General features: G+C 43.4%; 1 protein-coding gene across 1 annotated transcript in view; it reads left to right on the top strand.

Annotated features, from left to right (window-relative positions):
- Nucleotides 1-27188, top strand: part of CACNA1S (calcium voltage-gated channel subunit alpha1 S) — a 104209-nt gene that overhangs the window by 54893 nt on the left and 22128 nt on the right. Inside the window, exons 17-28 of the mRNA XM_044674579.1 lie at nt 2792-2924; nt 3725-3854; nt 6846-6905; nt 9553-9659; nt 11420-11507; nt 11828-11935; nt 13653-13705; nt 14585-14731; nt 16706-16907; nt 17435-17593; nt 19096-19206; nt 21479-21562. Of these exons, the coding sequence (XP_044530514.1) occupies nt 2792-2924; nt 3725-3854; nt 6846-6905; nt 9553-9659; nt 11420-11507; nt 11828-11935; nt 13653-13705; nt 14585-14731; nt 16706-16907; nt 17435-17593; nt 19096-19206; nt 21479-21562 (1382 nt within the window). The remainder of the gene's footprint in view (nt 1-2791; nt 2925-3724; nt 3855-6845; nt 6906-9552; nt 9660-11419; nt 11508-11827; nt 11936-13652; nt 13706-14584; nt 14732-16705; nt 16908-17434; nt 17594-19095; nt 19207-21478; nt 21563-27188) is intronic.

Here is a 27188-nt window from a genome sequence, read left to right as displayed (position 1 = left end):
TTCCCATTGCCTTTTGGGTTAGCCACACTTGTAATACCTCAGAGATGTTGGGCCATAGGGCATTATCAGGAGAATATTTATATTAAAAAGAGGGAATTTTGCTTCTGGAAGGAATGGGAAGTTAAAAATATTGTGTAGGGGGCAGCTAGGTGAATTGAGAGCCAGGTCTAGAGACAGTAGGTTCCAGGTTCAAATTTGACCTCAGACATTTCCCAACTGTGTGACCCTGAGCAAGTCACCTAACCCCAGTTGCTTAGACTTTACCATTCTTCTGCCACAGAACCAGTATTTAGTATTGATTCTAAGACAGAAGGCAAGAGTTTAAATATATATTATCTACTCTAGGAAGAGAAAATTCTTTTTCCTATTCAATTCCAAATCCCTCTGCAGTCCCCTGACCTAAATTTATATACTAATATATTAACTTATTATTATTATTGTAGTGCAGAGGTACAATCAATCCTGCAAAATACTAACTGCAGAATTTATATATTAACTTATATATTAACTCAATAGACTAACCGTCTAATTGCATATCATTCTCTGGGCAATAGGCGTTTTTCATCCATTTAGTTCCTTTTGCATGTATTATTAGGCCAATTGGGGTACTTGAAGGTTGTTCTAGAACCAAGTCCTAGCAAGTTCTGTGATGGCTGGAAAAGCTTCAAGAATAATATTAAATGCAACAGATCCAATCTGCTGTCTGAAGGCTTTCACTAAAAGCAGACAGACTCATCGTCAGACGGTTGGCCACAATGTGTTGAAATCTTTGGTCATGGCAACCCCTGGCTAGATTAAAGCTCAGAATTAATCTTTACCTCTTTATGCCTTGGTTTCCTCATCTGTGAAAATAAGGACATCAGACTGTAAGATTAAAATTAATGGGGGGCAGCTGGGTAGCTCAGTGGAGTGAGAGTCAGGCCTAGAGATGGGAGGTCCTAGGTTCAAACCCGGCCTCAGCCACTTCCCAGCTGTGTGACCCTGGGCAAGTCACTTGACCCCCATTGCCCACCCTTACCAATCTTCCACCTATGAGACAATACACCGAAGTACAAGGGTTTAAAAAAAATTAATGTGCAATACTTGAAGTATTATATTTTATAAAGTTTATTATCTGACAAAATAGAAACCATGTAATTAAGTAGCACAGATGATAAAGTGCCAGGCTGAAGTTGGGAGGACCTGGGTTCAGGACCTCAGATACTTCTTCCTAGCTGGGTGACCCTGGGCAAGTCACTTAACCCCAAATGCCTAGCCCTTATCACTCTTCTGTCTTAGAACCAATATTGGTTCTAGGATAGAAGGTAAAGGATTTTTTTTAAAAAAATAAATAAGTGATGGGGGCAGCTGGGTGGCTCAGTGGTCTGAGCCAGGTCTAGAGATAGAAGGTTCTAGGTTCAAATCTGACCTCAAATACTTCCTAGCTGGGTGACCCTGGCAAGTCACTTGATCCCCATTACCTAGCCCTTACATAGTACTGATTCTAAGATGGAAGGTAAGGGTTTAATACATAAATAAATAAATAAGTGATCCCCTAACTAATTTCAGTTTTCTGTGTCCCTTACTTCTTGGGGCTTATGTATCCCTCACTTAGGGAACGTATTAGATCTCCTCTCTAGCCATAGAAGCAGTTAGATGGCACAGTAGATAGAATGCCAGACCCAAAGTCAGGAAGACTCATCTTCCAGAGTTCAAAAATGGCTTCCGGCACTTACTAGCTTTGTAACCCTGAGCAAATGACTCAACTGTGTTTGCCTCAATTTCCTCCTTTGTAAAATGAGATGGAGAAGAAAGTGGCGAACCACTCCAGCAATCTTTGACAAGAAACCCCCAAATGGGGTCATGAAAAGTCAAAAATGACTGAACACAGCCAGAGAATGTGCAGGTGGAAGGAACTACGGACATGATCTAGTCCACCCTCATTGTTTTACAGATGAGGAAACTGAGGCTCCAGGGATTATGCTAATCAGACTTCCACACCAGGGATCATCCCCCAAGACTGTTTCTGGGCAGTCTTAGCAGGAGAGTTTCAAGATTCAGAGTAAACTCACTGTGAAGGGTTTTCTGCAGCTCCACACATCTTCCCTCTCTATCCCTACTCACCTCAGTCCAGAGAGCCCTCATCAGAGCCCCCGCCCATTAGGAGCTGTCTTCTGCTTTTGACAGTTCAGCACCATTGTTCCCCCTTGGGGTGACAGCAGGTCAAGGAAGCTGCCGAGAGTTGCAAACTACTGACACTTGATGCCCTGGGCAGATCTCCATGTTTCATCCTGGGCAACTTGCCACCAGCTCATGCTGGCCAAAAGGACCAGCTACTGGGAGGGAGCCGAGGTGAGGGATGATATTTCTGGGCTTGACCTCGGAATGCCTGATAGGGTAGAGCCATAGGGCTGGGAGTCAGAGGACTTGGTGTGAAACCTGTTAGCTCTGTGACTTTGGGGAAACCACTTCCTCTACTTTCTTCTTCTGTTGAATAAAGGGATTCATAGGTTCATCGATCTAGAGGCTATCGCCTAGACTAGTTCAACTCGATTCAGTTCCTCTAACATTTATTATTCACCTACTCCAGCCGAGGAACTGGACCCATGAAGATAAAAACAAAACACTCCCTGCCCTCATGGAGCTTACATTCTTCTGATTCTGATATTCTATTACTCTAAGATCTATGACCTTGACAGAGCTGATGGGGTCGGGGAGAACAAACAGAATTCTCGGGGCGGAGGGTTATCATCAGAGCTGGACTGCTGTCCTCAGTTGCTTCCTTCCCCCCTAATCTTCCCATCCCACACAGGAGACGATGAGGAAGAAGAGCCAGAGATCCCACTCAGCCCTCGGCCACGTCCCTTGGCAGAGCTACAGCTGAAAGAAAAAGCAGTGCCCATGCCCGAAGCCAGCTCATTCTTCATCTTCAGCCCTACCAATAAGTAGGTGATGCACTCTCCAATTATTTTTAAACCCTTACCTTCCATCTTGGAATCAATACTGTATATTGGTTCCAAGGCAGAAGAGTGATAAGGGCTAGGTAATGGAGGTTAAATGACTTGCCCAGGATCACACAGCTAGGAAGTGTCTGAAGCCAGATTCAAATCCAGGATCTCCCATTTCTGAGCTGGCTCTCAATCCACTGAGCCCTCCTCTCTAATTTTTTTTTAAATTGGGGGAGACTCAAATCTATGTTTTCATTAGTGTAGGAAACTGCCAATGTGGGAACTCCCCGTTTATGGTGATGGGTAGACAGCACTGGTGAAAGAGTAATGTATTTGGGGGGCAGTTTGGTGGCTCAGTGAATTGAAAGCCAAGCCTAGAGACCTGGTCTCAGTTACCTCCTGGCTGAATGACCCTGGGTAAGTCATTTAACACTAGTTACCTAGCCCTTACCACTCTTCTGCCTTGGAACCAATACACAGTATTGATTCTAAGATAGAAGATAAGGATGTTAAAAAGGGGGTGGGGGAAGCAAAGAGTGCTGTATTTGGAATCAGAGGATACAGGTTCAAATTCAACCTCTGACACTACCTGAGAGACCTTGGGCAAATCACTTTCTCAGTGTCGGAGCTCCTCATCATACCAGTTAAAGGAGTTGGACTAGAAGATCTCTGAGGTCCCTTCCCAACCTAAATCCTAGGATTTTTCAGCTTATTTGCAATGGATAATCACTGGGACACTGAGAGGTTAAGCTTGTCTCACGCTCACCAGGGCACCTCCCTCCCTTTCCTTTCGCCAGGATCCGAGTACTATGTCACCGGATTGTCAATGCCACCTGGTTCACCAACTTCATCCTGCTCTTCATTCTGCTCAGCAGCATCTCTCTGGCAGCTGAGGATCCCATCCAAGCAGATTCCTTCAGGAACAAGGTAACAGCTCTGGTCCCTCACCCCCAGATCCTGGGGGCCTCCTCTTTGCTGAGCCCATTTCCAGGGATGTGCCCAACCCCAGGAAGCTTGATTCACAGGAGCACAGAAACAGGGAGCTGGGCAGGACCTCCGAGGTTATTGGAATCCCCTTGAGACAACATTGCTGGTATGAGTTCAGAAAGCTTCCACTTGAAGACTTCTAATAATGGAGGACTCATTACTTCTCAAAGGATCCCATTTCACTTAAGAACAGTTCTTCTTAGGAAAGGGTTGGTTCCCTTATATTGAGCCTAACTCTGCTTGCTGCAACTTCTCCCCAGTGCCTATATTTCATAGCAAGAGGTAGTGTGGTGGTGGTGTAAAGAACATTAGGCATAGATCCAGAAAATCTTGGAAAGCAGGATTTTTAAGGACCTACTATGTGCTAGGCATTATATTCCTATATGACCCTAGGGTATTTCATAGCAACAGGTAGTGGGCAAATCTGGCCTCAGACACTCCCTAGCTGTGTAACCCTGGGCAAGTCACTTAACCCCAGTTGCCTCCTTGTCATTCTTCTACCATGGAAACAAAATGGATTGATTCTAAGATACAAGGTAAAGATTCTTTTTAAGTGAGAAAAAAGTAATAAATTATTTTGTATCTTAAGGAAAGAGAGGGGACTTGACCTAAGATACTTCCTGTGTCACTTGGGCAAATCTCACTTAATCCTCTTTGCCTAGCCTTCTTTTGCCTTGGAATTTTTACTAGGACCAAAAGTAAGGGAAAGAAGGAAAGGAGAAAAGAAAAGGAGGAAAGGAAGAAAGAAAAAGAAAGAAAGAAAGAAAGAAAGAAAGAAAGAAAGAAAGGAAGGAAGGAAGGAAGGAAGGAAGGAAGGAAGGAAGGAAGGAAGGAAGGAAGGAAGGAAGGAAGAAACAAAGAAACAAAGACAAGGGAGGAATAGAAGGAAGAAAATTTTAAAATAGTGGAAAGAATTGAATTTAGAAGGAAAAGTTCTTTTTCTTAGGTAAAAAGTATTTATTGAGCACCTACTTTGTGCCAGGTATTGTATTCCTATATGAGCCCTATGTATGTCATAACAAAAGATAATATGGTTGTGATGGAAAGAGAATTGGGCTTAGAATCACAAGTCTTTTATATTAGTTTTGTTGTTCAGTCACTTTTCAGCCATGTCTGACTCTTCGTGACCCCATTTGGGGTTTTCTTGGCAAAGATACTGGAGCACTTTGCCATTTTCTTTTCCAATTCATTTCACAGATGATGAAACTGAGGCAAACAGGGTTAAGTGTCTAAAGTCAGATTTGAACTCAAGAAAATAAGTCTTATATCTATCCAAGTTCTATCTGTTGTACCACCTAGCTTTCCTGCCACCTACCTGATAAATAAAGATGTACACACATGCATGCATACACATATGTACCAATGTATTTGTATGTGCATATATGTACATGTATATGTACATCTGTGTTAAGCCCTATAATACATACTTCTATTTATCATTTCTTTGTCTGAAAGTAGATCACGTCTTTCTTCATCGGTCCTTTATAATTGGTTTAAATCCTCACAGACTAACTTAGTCGTTCCTAATTATTCTTCCAACAATGTTACTGTTACTGTATACAACATTCTCCTGGTTCTCTTCATTTCACTCTTCTTTGTTTCATACAAGTATTTCCAAGAAATAAAAGTCACTTAACTCTGAGATCCTATCTCACTTCATGAGCCTCAGTTTCCTCAACTGTAAAATGGAGATGATAACACTCAGGAAGAGATGAGAACCAAAAGAGATGATGTGTGTGAAGGAGCTTTGTCAGCTGAAAAGCACTACACGCAAATGTCAGGGATTACTACAGTATTATTTAGCATCTGCCGATGATTTCCCTGCCTCCTCATCCTCATAAAACTAAGACATGGCCATGCCTAGCCAGCTGGTAATAGCAGAGTGTCCTAATCCCTATCCCACACCCCTTCACGGCAGCCTAGGATAGTTCTCCCTATGGCCATATTCTCAAGCCTGTGACTAGTTCCAGGATTCAATACCATCCAGCAGCCAACACATTCTCGCCTTCCTTTGGACCTTTTGAGGGCTGATCGCTGTGATCCTACTCCCACACCTGGCTTCCATTCATGACTTGTATGAAGGACTCTAAGGACTAGCCATGGGTCACATACCTATTACTGTGTTGATCCCATGCTGTCTCCTCCTCATTCACAGGATCACGGGATTAACGATCTAAAACTAAAAGGGACGTTAGAGGTGTCTAAGAGCCGTATCCTCTTATTTTACACGTGAGGAAGCTGAGCCCACGAAAGTTAAGACTTGCCCAAGAAACAAATGATAGAGGTGGAATTTGAACCCATGTCCTCTCACCCCAAATCCTTTCTCCTTCCATGGTACCATCTCTGATTTCCCACCTTTCCTAATCATAACAGAGACAAAGACTTCTGCCAACCTCTAGTCCTTCCAAAAAGGAAACTCCACACAGCTCTCCTATCTTGTCTAAATAAATAAAATAAAACAGGTAAGAGTACAAAAGAATCCAATTATCTTGAAATACAGTTATCAAAGGTTTGTTGGGTTTTTTTAAATTCACAGACCCAGGTTAAGAACTCCTGTGGAGGCATCTGGGTAGCTCAGTGGATTGAGAGCCAGGCCCAGAGACAGGAGGTCCAGGGTTCAAATCTGACCTGAGATACTTCCTAACTGTGTGACCCTGGGCAAGTCACTTAACCCCCATTGCCTAACCCTTACTGCTCTTTTCCCTTGGAAACAAAACAGTATTGATTCCAAGATAGAAGGTAAGGGTTTAAAAACAAAACTCCTGAATATTTATTCAGTCTTGTTTGTACAACATGCCCAGCACAGTGTCCAATACAAATAAGTTCTTCATCTATTTTGTTTTTTGGTGGTGGTGATGATCTCATGGTTACCTCCCTGACTCTCACTGGTTTCTTTTTTTTTCTTCTGTTGCTCCTTCATCCCTTCCTCAGATCCTTGGCTATTTTGACATCGCCTTCACTACTGTCTTTACTATTGAAATTGTGCTCAAGGTGAGTGCTCTGGAAGAGCTCTAAGGGTTGGACCCTCATCTGCCTGCATGACTTTTTAGGCCAAGTCAACTGGATGCCTCTCCCTGGCTAAGGTTCCTACGGTCCCTTTGTAGTTTTAGAGAAGCTCCTGGGGGAAGAGGGGCGGGAATGGAAGATAGAGTCTATGCTTCTGACCAGTTTACCATAAGATTATAGATTTAAACTTCAGAGGGACCTTAGATGAGCATGAAATCTAATACTCTCCCATTTTATAGAACAAGAAACTGAGGCACAAGGAGATTTAAGTAACTTTGCCCAGAGTCATACAGCTACTAAATAAGGCAATCTTTGAATCCATATCTTGAGGGAAAGATTAAATCAGCCCAAAGGCAATATATCTTTCCCAAGGCTGTTCTACAAACTAGACTTTCTAAATTAAAAAGTCTTGAGTCCCACAGGAGAAAGAGTTCTTATCCAGTTGCCTAACCAGCTAATAGAAGCAGCTGTAAAAGAGTTACCCTGGGTCTTTCACCTTTCCCTTTGCTAGGTCAGCTACTCCTAGGAGCTTTTCCAGGGGCGCTTGTACACAAACCGTGGTGCTTTCCATTTTCTCTGCTTCCTACTTCCTTCGTCCCTTGGCCTGCTAATCTTTCCTGACTCCTGAACCTGCTTGGTTCCCTAGGCTCATCAGGAGTCTGTTACATCCAGCCCCTAATTACCTTTTTCCTTGCTTTTGCTACTGTCAGCATAACTAGATGCCTTGTTCTGATATCTACTCTCTCTCTCTTCTCATCTGCCATATATTCCAAACCCCAAGAATGGGTTTTCCAGGGTTTATGCATGAAAGAAAAAGAAATATATTAATTCATAAATTGCAATGCCAGAGGAAGGTAACTGGCAGTACAAATAAAAGGAAATTACCCAATTCCTACCTAGGGGGCACTTACTTTTCTTCCCCACTATAGTTCCCTGGGTCTAACCTGGCCCATCATCATTCTCTTTTGTTCTAGAATACCCTCTCCCTTGCCTGTCCCCAGACAAAAATAGTCTCTCTCTGAATTGACATTAGGATCCTATGTCCCAAGATCATTGGTCCATTCTATAATCCCAGGCCCACACTTAGCTAAGGCTAAGTTAACCAGGAAGTCCCCAAAAAGGGAAAGAGGATAGAAATAACCATCCCATGGGATTAAAATTTGCACTCAGAAACAGAAGACAACAACCCTCCAAAAGTTTATGAGGTGAGGCCCCATTTGTCTTGTGAGTACCTCAAATAAAACGATACCCCACCACCTCCCCTCTGAGTGGGAAACAAAGGGACCACCCGCCCCTTATTGCAAATTATGAATCGGGAGTCAGAAAATAAGAGTAAAAGAGGCAGTCATTTATTCCTTTTGTGAAAGGGGCTTCTATAACAGTGGGTTATAGAAGGGCAAATTGACCAGGCACAAGCAGGCCATATATAAGTTCCTAACACAACAGAAGAACCCCTCCTCTCCTCTCCCCCTGTCAGGGCCCTCTGCCATTTGACTCAACCTATATTATTTCCCTCTACTACTTTATAAATATTCTGTGCTTCAAGGGGACAGCTAGGTGCCTGGAGGTCCTGAGTTTAAATCTGGTCTCAAATACTTCCTACCTGTGTGACCCTGGGCAAGTCATTTATTTCCCATTGCCTAGCCCAGTGATGGAGAACCTATGGCATGCATGCCAAAAAGAGCCCTCTCTGTGAACATGCCTGCAGTCACCCACCAGAGTTCATTACTAGAAAGCCAGAGGACTCGGGGTGGTACTGTTCCTCTCCCCTTCTCCATGAGCCTCAGGATATTCCTCACTTCCCTAGTCCCTCTGCCCAGCAACCCAATGGGAATGATTCCTCCCTCGCCCATCCAGGGTAAGAGATGGGGCTCACATGCTACGTGAGGGTTCTTATGCCTTGGAACCAAAACACAGTATTAATTCTAAGACAGAAGGTAAAGACTCAAAAAAGTATTCAAAAAATATATTCAAACAAAAAAAAATTTATCAATGCAGTTTCTTCTACCTAAGATGCCTTCCCTTTTCTTTCTACCAATTTATCTCCTTTTGTCATTGCTGTTAAATCATTTCAAACTCTACATGATCCCATTTGGGGTTTTCTTAGCAAAGATCCTAGATTAGTTTGTCATTTCCTTCTTCAGATAATTTTACAGTAGAGGAAACTGAGGTAACCATGTTACATGAATTGCTCAGGATCAAACAGTTTATAGGCATCTGAGGCTGAATTTGAACTCAGGTCTATCCACTGTGCTACCTAGCTGCCCCAATTTATATCTTCCCTATCCTGCCAAGTTCAGCTAAAAAGCCACCTCTTTCATAAAGATTCCTTTGGTAATAAATGAAATCCCCCTCCTCAACATTCATCTGGTACTTTGTACCATTTGGGGCACATTTCGTGCCCTGATTTATGTTGTAATTAGTTATTTGTCCTTATGCACTTCCCAGCATCCTCAGGGCTCAGTTTCCATCTATAAAAGAACTCCCCCCGCCCCCCCCCCAAAAAAAGAACTTCCCAACAGAAAGAGAAGTTGATTCATAGGTGGGCAGTCTGGAGAGAGATGGCAGCTTCAACAAGGAACCTCTTCAAGTCTCTTCCATCCCCTTGGAATCCACTTTTTTTTCTCCACAGATGACAACTTATGGTGCCATTCTTCACAAAGGCTCCTTCTGTCGCAACTATTTCAACATCCTGGACCTGCTGGTCGTGGCTGTGTCCCTCATCTCCACAGGCATTGAGTGAGTGATGATTAGGGAGGAGACTCCAGGGGGTCTACAACACTGACCTCCCCCACCCCCCCAGAGCAGGCAGTTCCTGAAGCTCCTGGTGCCTTTCCTACAGCCCAGGACACATGAGCTTCACGCAATAACAAGAGCTTCCCAATTATATAGTAGCTTTTTTTAAACCCTTACCTTCCATCTTAGAATCAGTACGGAGTATTGGTTCCAAAGCAGAAGAGTGGTAAGAGCTAGACAATGGGGTTGAGTGACTTGCCCAGGGTCACACAGCTAGGAAGTGTCTGAGGCCAGATTTGAACCCAGGACCTCCCATCTCTAGGCCTGGCTCTCAATCCACTGAGCTGCCTAGCTGGCCCACTCCATATAGTACCTCAAAGTTTATAAAGCATCTTCCTCCCCACAGCCCTAACAGGATGATGCTAATAACTCCCATATTTGAGGCTTTTAAAGGTTTGCAAAGTTCTTTATATGTATTTTCTCATTAGATCCTCCTAGCAACTCTGTGAGATAGGTGCTATTATTATTCCCAATTTGTAAATAAAGAAACTGAGGGTCAAACTTATCTAACATCACATAGTTCAGTAGTATCCGAAGCAGGATTTGAACCTGGGTCTTCCTCATTTCAAGTTCAGGAATAAATAGTTCAACTATTATTCTCAACTATTAGAGAAGCCATATGCTGCCATGGAAAGGCATTTAGATCCAGTATCAGAGGGCCTGAGTCCAAATTCGAACTCTGCCAATCTCTGGGACCTTGACCATATCACTTCACCTTTTTTGTATCTCAGTGTCTCATCTGCAAAATGAGAGGGTTAGAGTCTAAATTCCCTTCCAGCTCTACATCTGCAGTCCTATATTCCCATTTACTTATGGATGAAATTGAAAAAAGTTAGGTGGTTTGGTCAGACTCACATTTTAAACAAGTGTCAAAGCTAAGATTTGAACCCATTACTAAGAGCCCTGCTCTTTCCCCTCGGTTACACTGCCATAGAAAGCCTTTTGTTGCTACTGAACCAATACCATGTCTGAGTCAAAGACATCACTAAGATGTGGTGACTGGGGTTTTGTCTCAGAGCTTTGAAATTTACAGTGTGAACAAATGAGTGATCATGGCTAGGGCAGCTAGGTGGCTCAGCAGATTGAGAACGAGGCCTAGAGATGGGATGTCTTGAATTCAAATCTGACCTCATCCCCTTCCTAGCTGGGTGACCCTGGACAAATCACTTCACCCCCATTGCCTAGCCCTTTTCATTCTTCTGCCTTGGAACCAATATGCAGTACTATTTCTAAGATGGAAGATGAGGGTTTAAAAAAAAAAAGTGATCACAGCCTAGAAGAAACAAGATGAGGGGCAACTGGGTAGCTCAGTGGATTGAGAGTCAGGCCTATAGACGGGAGGTCCTAGGTTCAAATCCGGCATCAGACACTTCCCAGCTGTGTGACCCTGGGCAAGTCACTTGACCCCCATTGCCCACCCTTACCACTCTTCCACCAAGGAGCCAATACACAGAAGTTAAGGGTTTAAAAAAAATAGAAGAAACAAGATGGGAGTGGTATTTGAAGGAGAGAGGGGAGGGGACTTAGGGGGAGGGGACTCCCAGGGAGGAGAAAGTGTTTGGGGCAGAAAGAATAACCTATTTGAATTCTTAGAAGGAACAAGTCAGTACCTTGCATGTTTACCCAGACAGAGCATAGAGTTACAGCCAGGGTTTCACTCCCACTCCCCACCTAATGCTGTGCTCCCCACTTCACTCCCTCAGATCCAGTGCCATCTCTGTGGTGAAGATCCTCAGGGTGCTAAGGGTGCTCCGACCTCTCCGAGCCATCAATAGGGCAAAAGGGTTGAAGGTGAGTCCTGAGTGGGCCCTGGATCCACTTCCCCGGGAGGGGAAGGAACACAGAAGTAGTTGGGGATGGATAACCTAGCTCAAAAACAGTCCCCACCAAAGCTGAAATTGGTGCACTGATTCACCAGTGTGACTAGGTCATTGCATCTACTCTGGATTCTTGTCTCAGGGTCTTCCTGGGACCTTGAAGTGTCCACTGTTAGTTCCTCTCCTTCCAGCAATGGGATCCCTTCTCTGGTCCCTCAGCTCTGTTCTTGGGACTCCCTTAATAGCTGGGTGGTGTGAGGCTGTCCCTACCCTGACCCATTCTCCATTACTCAGCACGTGGTTCAGTGTGTGTTTGTGGCCATCCGGACCATTGGGAACATTGTTTTGGTCACCACCCTCCTGCAGTTCATGTTTGCCTGCATTGGAGTCCAGCTCTTCAAGGTAAGGGGCCCCCATTACATCCAGATGCCATAATGGTTTGCTCATTTCCCAACTGATGGGCATCTCCCTTAGTTTCTAGATTTTTACTATCACAAAAAAGAGCTGCCATAGATATATTTATATTTACATGAGTCCACTTGCTAAGAAGATATTTTTTCAGGGAGTAGAGGTGAGAAGGAGGGAAACTGCTTATTTATTGGGAAGAGAATTATTTTTTTAAGTAAAAGATGATTCTCTGTGATCCAACCCTTAAATGTAGCACAATTAGCCCTTCCTTGTGATCCAGGGAATATTTAGGGAAGAAGGCAGCAACAGACTCTCTGGGGACAGTGGGGCATTTGTTCCCCCTGGAACCTGTACCATTTGCCCTTTTATAGAGGGAGAAGGAACAATAGGACCTAAGTCCCTTGAAGTTTTCCTCCGGGGCTAAGCCTCATAGGGGTGTGCCCAACCTCTGGGAAGCCCATCCTGTTCTGTGAGAGGCACTGCAGTAGAGTAGAAAAAATCTGGATTTAAAATCATAGAACTTGGGTTCAGATCCTCCCTCTGCCATTTATTACCTATAATTTGGGGGCAAGTCATTTTACTCCTCTGGAGCTCAGTCTCTTTACCTGTAAACTGTACAGGTAGGAAATACAGCCTTTGAAAAGAGAAATTAGACTAGATGATATTTGATGGGCTTTTGAGACTTCACATGTATAATTGATATCATGTAGCTTGCTTTCTCAATAGGTGGAGAAAGGTCTAAAGAGAGGAAGAGAATTTGGAACTTAAATTTTTAAATTTTTTTTAAAAAATCAATAAAGAGGAGGCAGCCAAGTAGTACAGTGGATAGAGCACCAGGCCTGGAGTCAGGAGGACATGGGTTCAAATTTGATCTCAGACACTTCCTAGTCGTGTGACCCAGGGCAAGTCACTTAACCCCATTTGCCTGTTTGCCTAGTCCTTCTATCTTAGAGTAGTTACTAAGAAAAAAAAGCAAGGGTTTAAAAAAAAGAATCAGATTAGATGATAGATATTTAATGAGACTTCACACGTATAATTGACATGCTACTTGTCTTCTCGATGAGTGGGGAGAAGAGCTAGAGGGAGGAAGGGAATCTGGAACTCAAAATGTAAAAAAAAGAATGTTAAAAAGAAAGAAACGAGGTACCTTCACACTAACAATCCTGTGAGCTGCTAGCTCTGCCCCAGTGTTATTATGAACAATGTATATCATATGTAACAATTAGATATTAGATTAGATATGATATTACCTTCTGTTGCATTCTAATATATTATCATATCATTAACAACATTGTCATATCATTAACAATGTAATTATTCATAGTAACAATGTTATTGTGAAACTGTTATTGTAATGATGATCGAGTCCATGCCATCCTGCTTTCTTCAAAGGCTTTGGGTTTTCCCTTTTTTGAATGTGATAGAGGCAAGAAGACTTGCTGCTATCAGAATCAGTAATTCTGCACTATTATGATGCCCTTCTCATCCTGTTTTTTAATTCAGTTTCCATGACAACACCTCTCTCTCTGTCTCTCTCTGTCTCTCTCTCTCTCTCTCTCTGTCTCTCTCTCTCTCTCTCTCTCTCTCTCTCTCTCTCTCTCTCTCTCTATCTATCTATCTATCTATCTATCTATCTATCTATCTCTCTATCTCTATCTCTATCTCTCTCTCTCCTCACCTTATCTTTCTTCCTCTCCCCACCCTTCCTCAGGGGAAATTCTACAGCTGTAATGACTTATCTAAGATGACCGAAGCTGAGTGCAAGTAAGTTGCCTCCCCTAAAACTTCTGAAGGAACCTCCTCACCTAGGCATGATCAAGTGAGGGTTCCCCAGGAACGTGACTCCAGTGTGAGCTAAGAGGATGCTGGCATAATGAGTGATGGAAAAGAAAGATCTGATAGCATTTAAAGCCTGGAGGATGACTGGGAAAATTGGGAAGAAATGAGAGGCAATGTGGTACTGGGGGAAGAATCCTAAGTCTGAATTAAGGGATCTTGACTTTTAATTCTGACTGTTTCTTATGTGTGTAACCTTGGTCAATTCACTTAACTGCCCTGGTCACAGTTTCTTCATCTGGAAAATGGGAGTGTTAGACCAGATGTCCTCTGAGGTCCCTTTCAACCTTGAATCTATGATCCCATAATCTTATGCAAGAATAAGACCAGGGGAGGGTCGGTTAGAAGACATTCCACCTCCTCCTCCTCACCTGGGCTCTTCCACTTACTAACTCTTTAACCTTGGGTAAGTCATTTCCTTCTCAATGTCAGTTACCTCCTGGTCAAACTAAATCATTTCTAAGGTTCTTTCTGCTTCTAAATCCTATCATCTTATAGAAAGCCTGCCCCCTCCATAGTCTCCCTCCAGAATGAGATATGGCATCTGCAACTTCTTTATCATCATTAATTTTGCTGTTATTTCCCAATAACCCTCCCCCTCTCCCTCAGAGTGCTCCCTTGTTACAAAGAAGTACAGTCATTGGGAGAGACAGAAGATTGATTATGCATTTGGGAGATTCCTATAGGCTATAAAGCCTCCTATCACTTTCTGGAGATGGGATATCTGAGGTTCCCTGGGGTGAAGAGAGACTCCAAAAGAGGACTTTCAGCTAAGCCATTCAAGTGACTGAAATTCTCTCTACTCAGGGGCTATTACTATGTGTACAAAGATGGGGACCCTAACCAGATGCAAGTATATCCCCGAGAGTGGCTACACAATGACTTCAACTTCGACAATGTGCTGTCCGCCATGTTGGCACTCTTCACTGTCTCTACCTTTGAGGGATGGCCCCAGTGAGTGTGGGGAGTGGGAAAGGTGGGGTAGGACTGAGGGTGGGAAGGATTCGATATAAGGATGGTAATGGCTACATTAGAAGGGTACTAGATGGCTCAGTGGATAAAGAGCCAGGCTTGGAGATAGGGGGTCTTGGGTTCAAATTTGACCTTAGACACTTCCTAGATGTGTGACTCTGGGCAAGTCACTTAGCTCCAATTGCCTAGCCCTTGCCCCTCTTCAATACTTAGTATTGATCCTAATACAGAAAGGAAGGAGAAGGAGGAAGAGGAGGAGAAGAAAGAAAGAAAGAAAGAAAGAAAGAAAGAAAGAAAGAAAGAAAGAATTTAAGAAAGGAAATGCCACAGGAAGTATTTTATAATTGCTACAGGCCATAAGAGGCAGCTTCACTGCACAAACCATATAGAATAAATGCCTTTCCAGCTACTATTGAGAACAAAGAGGCAGAAGCCCACTAGGGATGGAACCAAGAGAACCTGAGTTCAAATCCTGCCTCTAACACTCAGTAACTAGGTGGCCTAGGTGGCCATAGTCAAGTCAGATAGCCTTGCTAAATCTGAGGTTCCTTATCTGTTTATTGGAGGTTGTCTTATACTTTAGTACAGTGATTCCCAAAGTGGACTCTACCACCCCCGGTGGATGCTTCAGCAATCCAGGGGAGCAGCGATGGCCACAGGTGCATTTATCTTTCCTATTAATTGCTATTAAATTTTTAAAAATTTTAATTTCCAGGGTGCTAAGTAATATTTTTTTCTGGAAAGGGGGCGGAAGGCCAAAAAAGTTTGGGAACCACTGCTCTAGTACCTACCTCACAGGATAATTGCTTTGGGGGATTTTTTTTAAACTTTTACCTTCTGTCTTAGTATCAGTTCTAAGCCAGAAAAGTAGCAAAGGCTAGACAATTGGGGTTAAGTGACTTGCCCAGGTTCATACAGCTAGGAAGTGTATAAGGTCAAATTTGAACCCAGGGCCTCCCCATTGTGCTACTTAGCTGGTCCCCTCACAGGATAATTGTGATGCTTAATGGGCTGATGTTTGTGAAGGTTTTGCAAGCTTAAAAGCACTGTATAAATGTTGGTTATCATTATTTTTATAAATGGCAATCCCATCACATCATTCCCATTCTCACAAACCTCCACAGCCCTTTAGTGCCTATGGAAGTACCATTTCTGGAGCACTTTTTTTTTCCCCTTTAATGGTTTTCCCTACAATAAATCCTTTGATTTTTCGAACATGGCTAAAATGGCAATTTATTTTGTTTTAATATGCATATTTGTTAGAAGGCTTTTTTGTTTTAAACAGAAAACAAGAGGGAAGGGAGCTAAGTGTTGCACTGGATAGAGCCCTGGGCCCAGAGTCAGGAAGTCTGAGGGCAAATCTAGCTTCAGACACTTACCAGCTGTATGACCCTGAGCAAGTCACTTAATCTCTGCCTCAGTTTCCCCAACTATAAAATAAGATCATAATAGCATCTATCTCCCAGGGTTGTTGGGAAATTTAAGAGATAATATCAGTAAAGAACTTAACACAGTGCCTGGCACATAGTAGGTATTTAATAAATGCAGCTAAGTTGTGAAGAAGATAAAGTGCTAGGCCTAGAATCAGAAAGACCTGACTTCAAATCCAGCCTCAGATACATACAAGCTATAGCTTAATCTTGTTTGCCTCACTTTCCTTAACTGTAAAATGAGCTGAAGAAAAAAAATGACAACTCATTCCAGCATCTTTACCAAGAAAATCCCAAAAGGGGTCACTAAGAGTCAGATGCAACTGAAAACAACAAATGTTTATTCCCTTTCCCCTAAATTTAAATTTAATAACTTGTTCATTTAAAAGAAATTTAAATATCAAAAAAATTCATAGACAGCATGAATCTTATTGTTATTGAGTCCAAAATCAGTCTGGCATTCAAGGCTCTTCCCAACTTTGCCTTAGTTTTTCCCATTCCCTCACTTCCCTTCATCCATCCATAGGCTACTCTACAAAGCTATAGACACACATGCTGAAGACATGGGTCCCATCTACAACAACCATGTGGAGATGGCCATCTTCTTCATCGTCTACATCATCCTCATCGCCTTCTTCATGATGAACATCTTTGTGGGCTTTATCATAGTCACCTTCCAGGAGCAGGGTGAGACTGAATACAAGAACTGTGAGCTGGACAAGAACCAGGTACCCTCGATGCCCTTAAAGATGGGATGGAGGGAAAGGAGGGAGGCTTCTCATTACCCACAACCCCAAAAGAGATTGGGGTGGGATTAGAGCATGGGATGGATCTGCAAGAAGATAAAAAGAGCCCATCTAGACAGAGGGGGTGATACAACTAACTACCCCCTCTTGGGGTAGCATCAAAGGCTTCATTTGCCCATAGTGCCCAGTACTCCAACTGACTAGTATCCATTGAGATGTGTGGCTAGAAAACCTGGGATGGAACACCATCAATGGCCCAAGATAGAGATCAGGAGGTGTTTAGAGAGTTCACCAGCTGGGTGAGACCTCCAAAATTAAAGCCTCAAAGCCCTCACCAAGATGGCACAACTTCCCCTGAGCAGACTGGGCACCTCCTCAAGCTATCAGACCACAAGACCACATTTGGCATCATGTAGATTCCCCCACAAGTGCATGCTTATCTCTCACTGTCTCTGGGGGATTTCTTGTCTCCCCCCAATCCTGATGCCTCTGGGCATGATGTATCTCAGCGCCAGTGTGTGCAGTATGCCCTGAAAGCCCGCCCACTGAGATGCTACATCCCTAAGAACCCCTATCAGTACAAGGTGTGGTACATCGTCACTTCCTCCTACTTTGAGTACCTGATGTTTGCCCTCATCATGCTCAACACCATCTGCCTGGGCATGCAGGTAAGAAGCCCCCTTAGGCCAGCTCACCAGTTTTAATCTCACCAGGGGGACCCACACCACTGGGCAAGGCAAAGGGGACATCTGAATTCCAGGGTTAAAGAAGGCCCCCCAAAGTGCCTCTAACTTGCATCCTGGGGTCCTGGCTTTAGCATGATTGGGTTGGCATCTTGGTATCACTCCAGTTGGGAATGGATTTGATATTCACAAAACAAGGGTATCTCTAAAGTCCCCAAAGTTAGAGACTTCATTATCATGCTCATTTTGAAGCCTTGATTAATCAACTCATTGCTTACATACTCAGACAATTGTCTGAGGATCCTCAGAGGTCATTTAGCCCAGTGCCCTACCTGAACTCTCCTCTGTGCCATCTCTAACAAGTGGTGGATAACCAAATGCTGTCAGACAGAATTAGAGAATTACCCAGATGGAGTCGCTGCCCTCTAGAGATTTATAAGACCAAGCTGACATGTTGCTAATATATCCGTTATTATACATATAAAAGCATTAGAACAAAAGGAACAAAGATGGTGGCTTGTTAAGAGGGAAGAGAGAGATGAAATTAGTGAGAATATGGGATGTTCATGTCCAGATACAGTTGGGTACAAGAAGCCCGGCAGGATATTTGAATTGGAAGGAACTTTAGATGCTTTCGAGTCCAAATCCCTCATTTTACAGATGAGTAAACTGAGGCCCAAAGTGATTGAGAGAATGTTCCAAAGTCACCCTGGTAGTAAATGGAAGGGTTGGAATTTGAACCCAAATCGTCTGACTTAAAATCCACCATTCTTTCCACTGTATTGTGCTCAAATAGGAAGACTTTGGGGCATTTTTCAGAAACATAGAGAGAATAAACCATAGCCAAAGTGAGTGCAGAAAAGAAGTTAGAAAATAGAATTCCTTTTATTTTCATGACACCCTGGAATAATGAGGAGACAAGACCACTGGCTTTTGTGTAGATGAGGAAATAGCAGGGTGCCCAGTGTCCCGGCAGCCAGGCAGGGAAGGTGCTGGTTACAGGATGCAGAGATCTCAACTCCCAGAGCATTTGCCTTAGAAGCCAAACTAGACTAGGACGCAGAGTTCTACTCAGGAAAGAGGCCATTCCCTTAACCCCACAGCAGCTATGTGCGAAGTAATTCATAAAAACGAAGTCTAGCCCATTGGTCTACTTGCCCATTGACTGCACGCAGGTCTAAACAAAAACAGACATAAGGGCTGCAAGAAATGCATCTCCCTCTCTTTTCTGCTCCCTTTGGGTTATGTTTGCACAGGATTCTAAATCTGAGAAGGCAGGTGATAAAAGGGGAAGGACTATGGGGGGTTACTAAAATAGTCGCTTGTATTCTTCCAACTTAAGCTGGGGAGGAGAAGGAAGGAGGAAGGGCTTGGAGAGAGGTCTATGAGAAGGTTCACACTGGTGATCTTTGGAGAACAAGCTCAGGGCCACCAGATTGCCTCTCTTCCTCTTCCCAATCTATCTCCCCTCCTTTCCATTTTCCTAGCATTACAACCAGTCAGAGGAAATGAACCACATTTCAGACATCCTCAACGTGGCCTTCACAATCATCTTTACTTTGGAGATGATCCTCAAGCTCATAGCCTTCAAGGCCAAGGTGAGTATTGGAGGTTGTAGACACGGTTGGGAAGCAGCATAGTTTGAACTGAAAAGGGATCCCTCTCACCTTGGAGAACTGAACTCTAGTTTGTAGAATCCAAAGTCACAGATAAAGAGTTGAAAGGGACCTTAGAAATCATGGATCCAGATTCCTCAGTTTATAGATGAGGAAAGTGAGAATCAATGAGGTTCTGGGACTTGCCCAGGGACATAGAGCTAGTAAATATTTGATGGGGGGATTTGAACCTGGATATTCCTGACTCCAGGGGCAGCTAGGTAGTGCCATTGTGCCTAAAGTGCCAAGCCTGGAGTCAGGAAGACTCATCTTCATGAGTTCAGATCAGACACTTCCTAGCTATGTGATCCTGGGCAAGTCACTTAATCAACCCTGTTTGCCTCAGTTTCCTCATCTGTAGAATAAGATAGAAAAGAAAATGGCAAATTACTCCAGTATCTTTGCCAAGAAAAGCCCAAAATGGGGTCAAGACGTGTCAGAAATGACTGAAACAACTGAATGACAATAAAAATTCCTGACTCCAACCCCAGTGCTGTCCTCCCTACATCACATTGCTCCTTTCTCCTGGCATTTGCATCCTCTCATATCCTTTCTTTGTTTCTTCCTTCCTTCCTTTGTTTCTTCATTTGTTTATTCCTTCCTTCCTTTCTTTCCTTCTTTCTTCCTTCCCTTTCTTTCTTTCTCTCTTTTTCTTCTTTTTCTTTCTCTCTTTTCTTTCTCTCTTTCTTTTTCTCTCTCTCTAACTTTCTTTCTTACTCTCGTTCTTTCTTTCTTCTAAACCCTTGCCTTCTATCTTAGAGCCTTGGTGCTCTATCCACTGAACCACCTAGCTCTCCCTCATATCCCCTTTCATATTCCTCCTTCCTAATACTACCAACTAATTAGCAGGAAGCTGGTGACCCTTCTTCATCCATCACTTCTCCTAACCCCCTGCCCTATCACTCTTCTCTCACCTTCAGATCATGGGAGTCAAGAAGTCACTCAAATCAGGCCTGGAGTCAGGAGGACCTGGATTCAAATCTAAATTTAGAAATTTCCTAGCTGGGTAACCCTGGGCAAGTCACTTAGCCCTAATTGCCTAGCCCTCACCACTCTTCTACCTTGGAACCAATACATGTATTGATTTTAAGATAGAAGGTAAGGATTTTAAAAAACCAAGTTGGAGGTAGCTAGGTGGCTCAGGCGATTGAGAGTCAGGCTTAGAGATGGGAGGTCCTGGGTTCAAATTTGGCCTCAGACACTTCCTAGCTGTATGACCCTGGACAAGTCACTTAACCCCCTTTTCCTAACCCTTACTGCTCTTTTGCCTTAGAACCAATGCTCAGTATTGATTCTAAGATGGAAGGTAAGAGGTTTTTTGTTGTTGTTGTTTTTTTATATCTCAAAGTGACTTTTAAGTATTAGTGATAGAACAGGGCAAATAAGAAAACCAAGTATTCCTTCTGTGTGGCTCTTTTCTCCTCTTTCTGAATGACTGGGCCCAGAGTCTCTTGCCACTTCTTGTTCTCCAATCCTGACTGCCAACCCTCCACCTACCCTTTTGGGCTCAGAGGAGAGAAAAGAGAAAACTTGAGAGGACAGGAAAAGAGCAGGATGGCCATGGGAACTCATATTCCTTATGGTTGACATTGTGAGGGGGTAGTACAAGTATTATAATTCCCATTTTCCAGGTGAAGCAACTGAGGCTCAGAGAATCAAATAGCTTGTCCATTTTCCCACTGGAGCTGAGATTCTCACCCACATATCTTTGCTCCAAACCTTTCCCGCTACAGATGTGAGGGTGGCATCCTAGAGTGCCTGATTTTTTTAAACCCTTATCTTCCATCTTAGAATTAATACTAAGTATTGATATGATTGATAATCTAATATTAAGTATTGATTCTAAGGCAGAAAAGCAATCAGGGCTAGGCAATGGAGGTTAAGTGACTTGCCCAGGGTCATGTAGCTAGGGAGTGTCTGAGACTGAATTTGAACCCAGATCCTCCCATCTGGCTCTATCCCAAGCCACCTAGCTGCCCTTGGAGTATCCGGTTTAAAATAGGATGATAGAGGTGAAACCACTAGAAAAAAAACCTGGTCCACAACTCCCCCTCAAGCCCTGGACCCTTGACAACTCTGCTAAGCCTTCGCAGGAGGTCTCTATCACCTCCCCTGGCCACAGAGGATGCTCTTCTCCTAAGCTGCCTTCCCCTCCTGTTGTTCTTTCCCTTTTCCTCCCCCACCCCCAACCCCTCCTGTTGCTTCTCTTTCTCAGGGCTACTTTGGAGACCCCTGGAATGTGTTTGACTTCCTGATCGTCATCGGCAGCATCATTGACGTCATCCTAAGCGAGATCGATGTGAGTTTCAGGAGATCGTAGATACCCAAAAGGAGGGAAAGGTCTCCCGATGAGCAGATTCTTGGGTTTGGCAAATGAGATCATTGCAGAAGTTTCTTTCTTTCTTTCAATCTTTGATTTGGCCAATATTTAGTGGACAGCTACTACATCAAGGATGCTGGGTAGTTAAGCACAGTGGAGATATTTTAAAATGTGAGAGGCAGGTTCTCTGCACTGACGGACTTTATAGTCTTGGAGAGAAGAAGAGATTTATTCACAAATAAAAATGACTTAAAACTTCACTAAGGGGGTGGCTAGGTTGCTCAGGGGATTGAGAGCCAGATAGCCTAGAGACCAGAGGTCCTGGGTTCAAATTTGGCCTTAGATACTTCCTAGCTGTGTGACCCTGGGTATGTCACTTAATTCCCATTGCCTCACCCTTACTGCTCTATTGATTCTAAGATGGAAGGTAAGGGTCTGCTTGGGTTTTTAACTGCACTAAGACTTTGGGGACACCCTCTATCATGTAAGGCAGGATATGACAAATCCTGAAAGAATATTACAGAGTAAAAACTAATTTATGCAGAATTAAAATATCACCCTAAGGAAAATACATCTCTCTCCCTTCATTACAGGAGTGGGGGGCTCTGGAAACTGACTACTGCATATGCTGTCACACTTGATAAAAATGTATTGAGTTCGATTTTGCTGAGCTACTTTTCCTTTTTTTGTTAATAGAGTTATATTTGGGGGCAATTAGTTAGTACAGTGGATAGAGCGCCAGGCTTAGAGACTGGAGGTTCTGGGTTCAAATCTGGCCTCAGATATTTCCTAGCTCTGTGACCTTGGGCAAGTCACTTAACCCCAGTTTCTCTAGCCCTAACTGCTTTTCTGCCTTGGAATTGAGACTTAGTATTGATTCTAAGATGGAAAGTAAGGGTTTTTTTTAAAGGTTATATTTTTCTCAAATATCAGCTTCTAATGGAAGCAGTATCTAAATCTGGAACAGATCTTAGAGGCTATCTAATCCAGTCTCCTCATTTTACAGATGAGGAAACTGAACCCTAGGAAGATTAAATGATTTGTCTAAGTAGAAAGCATCAGAGATGGAATTGGAACCTTAGGTCCTCTGACTCTTTGGCAGCTAAATGACTCAGAGGATCGAGAGCTGGACCTGGAGTCAGGAAGACCTGAGTTCATATCTAGCCTCAGATACTTATTAGCCGTGTGATCCTAGGCAAGTCATTAAATCCTTTTTGCCTCAGTTTCCTCATCTATAAAATGAGCTTCAGTAGTTGTTGTTTCTAATAAGAGTTTTCAAGAAAAAAAGGCATAGTTAACAACATCAATAGTATACAGAGGCCAAGAAGGATGAGAATTGACAAATTCTTGGGTTTGACAAACAAAAGACCATTGCAGAAGTTTCTCTCTTCTTTTTAAACCCTTCCTCTCTGTCTTAGAATCAATACTGTGTATTAGTTCTAAGGCAGAAGAGCGGTAAGGGCTAGGCAATGGAGGTCAAGTGACTTGCCCAGGGTCACAAAGCTAGAAAGTGTCTGAGGTCACATTTGAACCCAGGACCTCCCATCTCTAGGCCTGGCTCTCCATCCACTGAGCCACCTAAACTGCCCCTGCATTGCAGAAGTTTCAATAGGGATGGAAAGGACATTTCAAAGGTTTGTAGTTGTTGTTTTTTAATGAGAGTTTTCAAGGAAAAAAGGCATAGTTAATAACGTCAGTAGTATACATTTTACAGATAGAATAGTTGAATAAATAGAACCATTTTACAGTAACTTATAAACATTTCATTTAAAACTATTTACCATGGATAATGGATAATGAAGAAACAGAAGTGGAGGTTACAGATATATTCTTTTGAGGCTTTTGGTGTTGAGAGAAAGGAGACGTACAGAAGAAGGCTTGAAGAGGACATTTTTCAGCAGCAGGGAAGCCTGAGCCTGTCTGTAGACATAGGAAGAAACCAATTTATGAAACTGGGATGCAGATGACAACTCAACAGCAAGTAGAACCCTGGGCCTGGAGTCAGGAAAAGCTGAGTTCAGATGTGGCCTCAGACACTTACTAGCTCTGAAACCCATAGGCAAGTGGATTAACTTCTGCTTGCCTCAATCTCCTCCACTATAAATTTTTTTAAACCCTTAACTTCTGTGTATTGGCTCATAGGTGGAAGAGTGGGCAATGGGGGTTAAGTGACTTGCCCAGGGTCACACAGCTGGGAAGTATCTGAGGCCAGATTTGAACCTAGGACCCCCCCCCCATTTCTAGACCTGGCTCTCAATCCCCTAAGCTACCCAGCTGCCCCTCCTCCACTATAAATTAGAGATAATAATACCCTACCTTCCAGAGTTGTAAAAAAATGCTTAGCACAGTTCCTGGCACATAGTAGGCACAATATAAATGGTTCCTTCCTTCCTTCCTCATGAACCCCAGTGCTAGTGGAAAGAGAACAGCTTCTAAGGGAAACACCTTTGCAGAAGTTGAGGTCCACAGATGTAGAGCATTACTTATGATGTCAGATTGTTTTTCAATGTGTGGATCCATTTTGCTGATTTTTCTCTCTCTTAAAAAACATTTCTATTACAAAATAAATGAGAATTCTCTATTATGAGAGATGGCTTGAGGAATGGGAAGAAACAGGACTATAGAGGAAAACCTGGATAATAAAAAAATAGTAATAATCATCCTCCATTTTTCTCTTAATATATTTTAATTTGTTTTGTTAAATATTTCCCCATTACACATACATTTTTAACTAAAAATATTAGTTCCAAATTCTCTCCCTCAATAACATCCAGACTCATTGGGGTATAGAATCCTATCTTAGCCTATAGAGAAGTAGGAAGGGAATAAGAAAGGAGGGGTCATGAGGGGAATAATACAAGAGAGGGGGATTTAGGGGTAAAGATTAAAAGACCCTTTAGAAAAGTAGGAGAGGAATAAGAAAGACGGTGGTGAAAAGAGGAGTAGTAGAAGGAAAGGAGAATGGAGAGAATTAAAATCAAATTTTCTCTCTCATTCCCCTACCTGTAGAGAAGAGCAATATAATATTGAATAATCATCTATAAAAAAAAAAGTTGGGACAGCTAGGTGACTCACTAGATAGAGAACCATACCTAGAGATGGGAGGATGTGGGTCCAAATCTGGCCTCAGACACTCCCTAGCTGTGTGACCCTGGGCAAGTCACTTAACCCCCATTGTCTAGCCCTTACCTCTCTTCTGCCTTAGAACCAACACTCAGTATTGAATGAAAGATGGTAGGTAAGGATTTAAAAAAAGAAGAGTACAAGATGGAAGGATTGACTTTGAAAGGAAGAAAGGTACTTCCTCCAAAACAGGAGATAAGATGAAAATTGGGCAAAGATACAGCAAAGTTTCGAAACGGCATTGTGATAACAGAGAGCTTTTGAGGTAGAGAAAAGGGAAGTTGAGGGGCCTCTTGTTAGATAACCCTGCCCTGTGCAGGCCAAGTTAGATCTTCTGCAAAGAGTAAGGAAGGCAGGAGTAGATCTAGAAGAGGAGAGCTAGATAGATTTGTCTGAAACTGCTGTGGAAAATACAGACAATTTGAGTTGAACAAGTAGATTGTCAAGCGACAGTGAGAACGCAGCCGAGGACAGCGAGTCTGAATTTAGAGCATTTCCAATAGTCCATGACGGTCCCTAGCAATGCATTAGAGTCTAGAAGGGGAATTAAAGAACATGGGTAGCTGCATACGTGTTAACAGGAGGTCAGAGGAATGAGGAATTCTAGGGCAAAGTGGCTAACCAAGGCAGACTGGTAGGGAGGTAAGTGAATCCTGAAGGAGACGAATGCACCAAGAGAGGACGGAGGGATTGGGGAACTAGAGGTGACCCTGAGGGTGAAAGTCAACTTCAGGAGGAAGAAAGAGTAGATGTGGGACATGCTCAGGAAGTTGGGGTCCATAGGGTGGGGTGGGGGTGCAGGGAATAACGGATCAAAGCGACATTGAGGGTGACTGACCTGGAGAAGAACAGCTCTGGGTAAGGTTGGGAGGGTTCCCGGTAGGATTGAAACAGGGTATACCTAGTTTGATAATGAAGTCAGGGAAGAGGCCTGAAGGTTGCAAAATAGACGGGGATTCCCTCTGAACATACCTCTGACCGGTTGAAAATTGTTTCAACTGCTTGATTCCATGGAGTAGGGATCCCGAGCACTGAGGTTGGGAGGCCCAGTGGAGCTGGGGGAGAACAGAGCCACGATTAGAATGGGGAACTCACCCTTCTCCTTGAAATTCATCAGGATGCTAAAAGCTCCTGCAGTCCTTCAAGAGCGATGGGATGAGTGGGCGTGCACACACTCACACTCACACTCACACTCACACATACACACAGACATACACTTTCACACACTCGCATACACATACTCACACACATTCACACATACACACATACGCACACTCACATACACACATACGCACACAGACATACACTCACACACTTGCATATACACACTCACACTCACACACATTCATATACACACAGATACATACTCACACACTCACATACACACACATTCACACTCACACATACAGACACACTCCCCACAGGCACACACACTCACATTCATACATACACTCACACACAGACACACTCACATACTCACAAGCACACACACCCTCACATTCACACATACACACAGACATACCCACTCTCACACACTCACATACACACATACACACACTCACACACTTGCATACACACATATACACACTCACACACACTCACATTCACACATGCACTCACACATATACTCACACACAAACACACTCACTCCTCACAAGCACACACACACTCACATTCACACATATATACACTCTCACATACACATATACTTCACACACACAGAGACACACTCACAGACACATGCATTCATATACACACTTCCTCCCTCAGGGGAGCTCCTCCTTGACCTAGCCCTGGTCACTATACCTTCCCCAGCCCTCCTGGTGACAGTCTCCAGATATCCTGAGGTCTCCATCACTAGCCTCACTTAACCGAAATGAAGGTGGGAATCGTGCCGAGTTCCCTGGGCACAAAAATTGTTAGTTATGACTCTGTGTGAGAGAAAATCGATGAGTAGACGTTCTGCCACAGACTCTAGAAGGTCTAGATCTGGCCTTGGGCCATGAATGGAGGGCACAAGGGCAGGCAGGTGAGGGACTGATGGATGGTGGGAGGGGGGGGGGCTTCTAGGGTCTTGACTTCTGGAATGTTCTGTTGTTCACCAGACCCATGCTGAGGTTCTAGTTGAACTGAGCGTGTGTAGAACAGACACTGACAGCAGAGTGCAAATGGAATCCACCAAGGAAGGGTATAAGAAAGCTTGGATTCTGGGCAGGATGTGTATAGAATATAAGGACTGCAGACTTGGGCTTTTTTGGTGCGTGGGCTCTCTGGAGAGCAGTGGGACTGGGAAGGAGCCTTTTGGGGGGTAGAGGAGGGAAAGGTTCATGTGTGCATACATTTTTTTACACATGGGAATTATTATATACAGCTTCTAGGAGAAATAGAATTCCAGAATAATCCTCTAGCTGGACTATTCACAGACCTCCTAGAGAGCAACAGAGTTTGAATAAAATCCCAAAATCTTTCTTGGTTCTACAAC

The sequence above is a fragment of the Gracilinanus agilis genome, chromosome 4, assembly GCF_016433145.1.
Source record: "Gracilinanus agilis isolate LMUSP501 chromosome 4, AgileGrace, whole genome shotgun sequence".
Classification (NCBI taxonomy): Eukaryota; Metazoa; Chordata; class Mammalia; order Didelphimorphia; family Didelphidae; genus Gracilinanus; species Gracilinanus agilis.
Note: the sequence above shows the minus strand (reverse complement) of the source record. Positions and strands in the feature narration are given on the sequence as shown.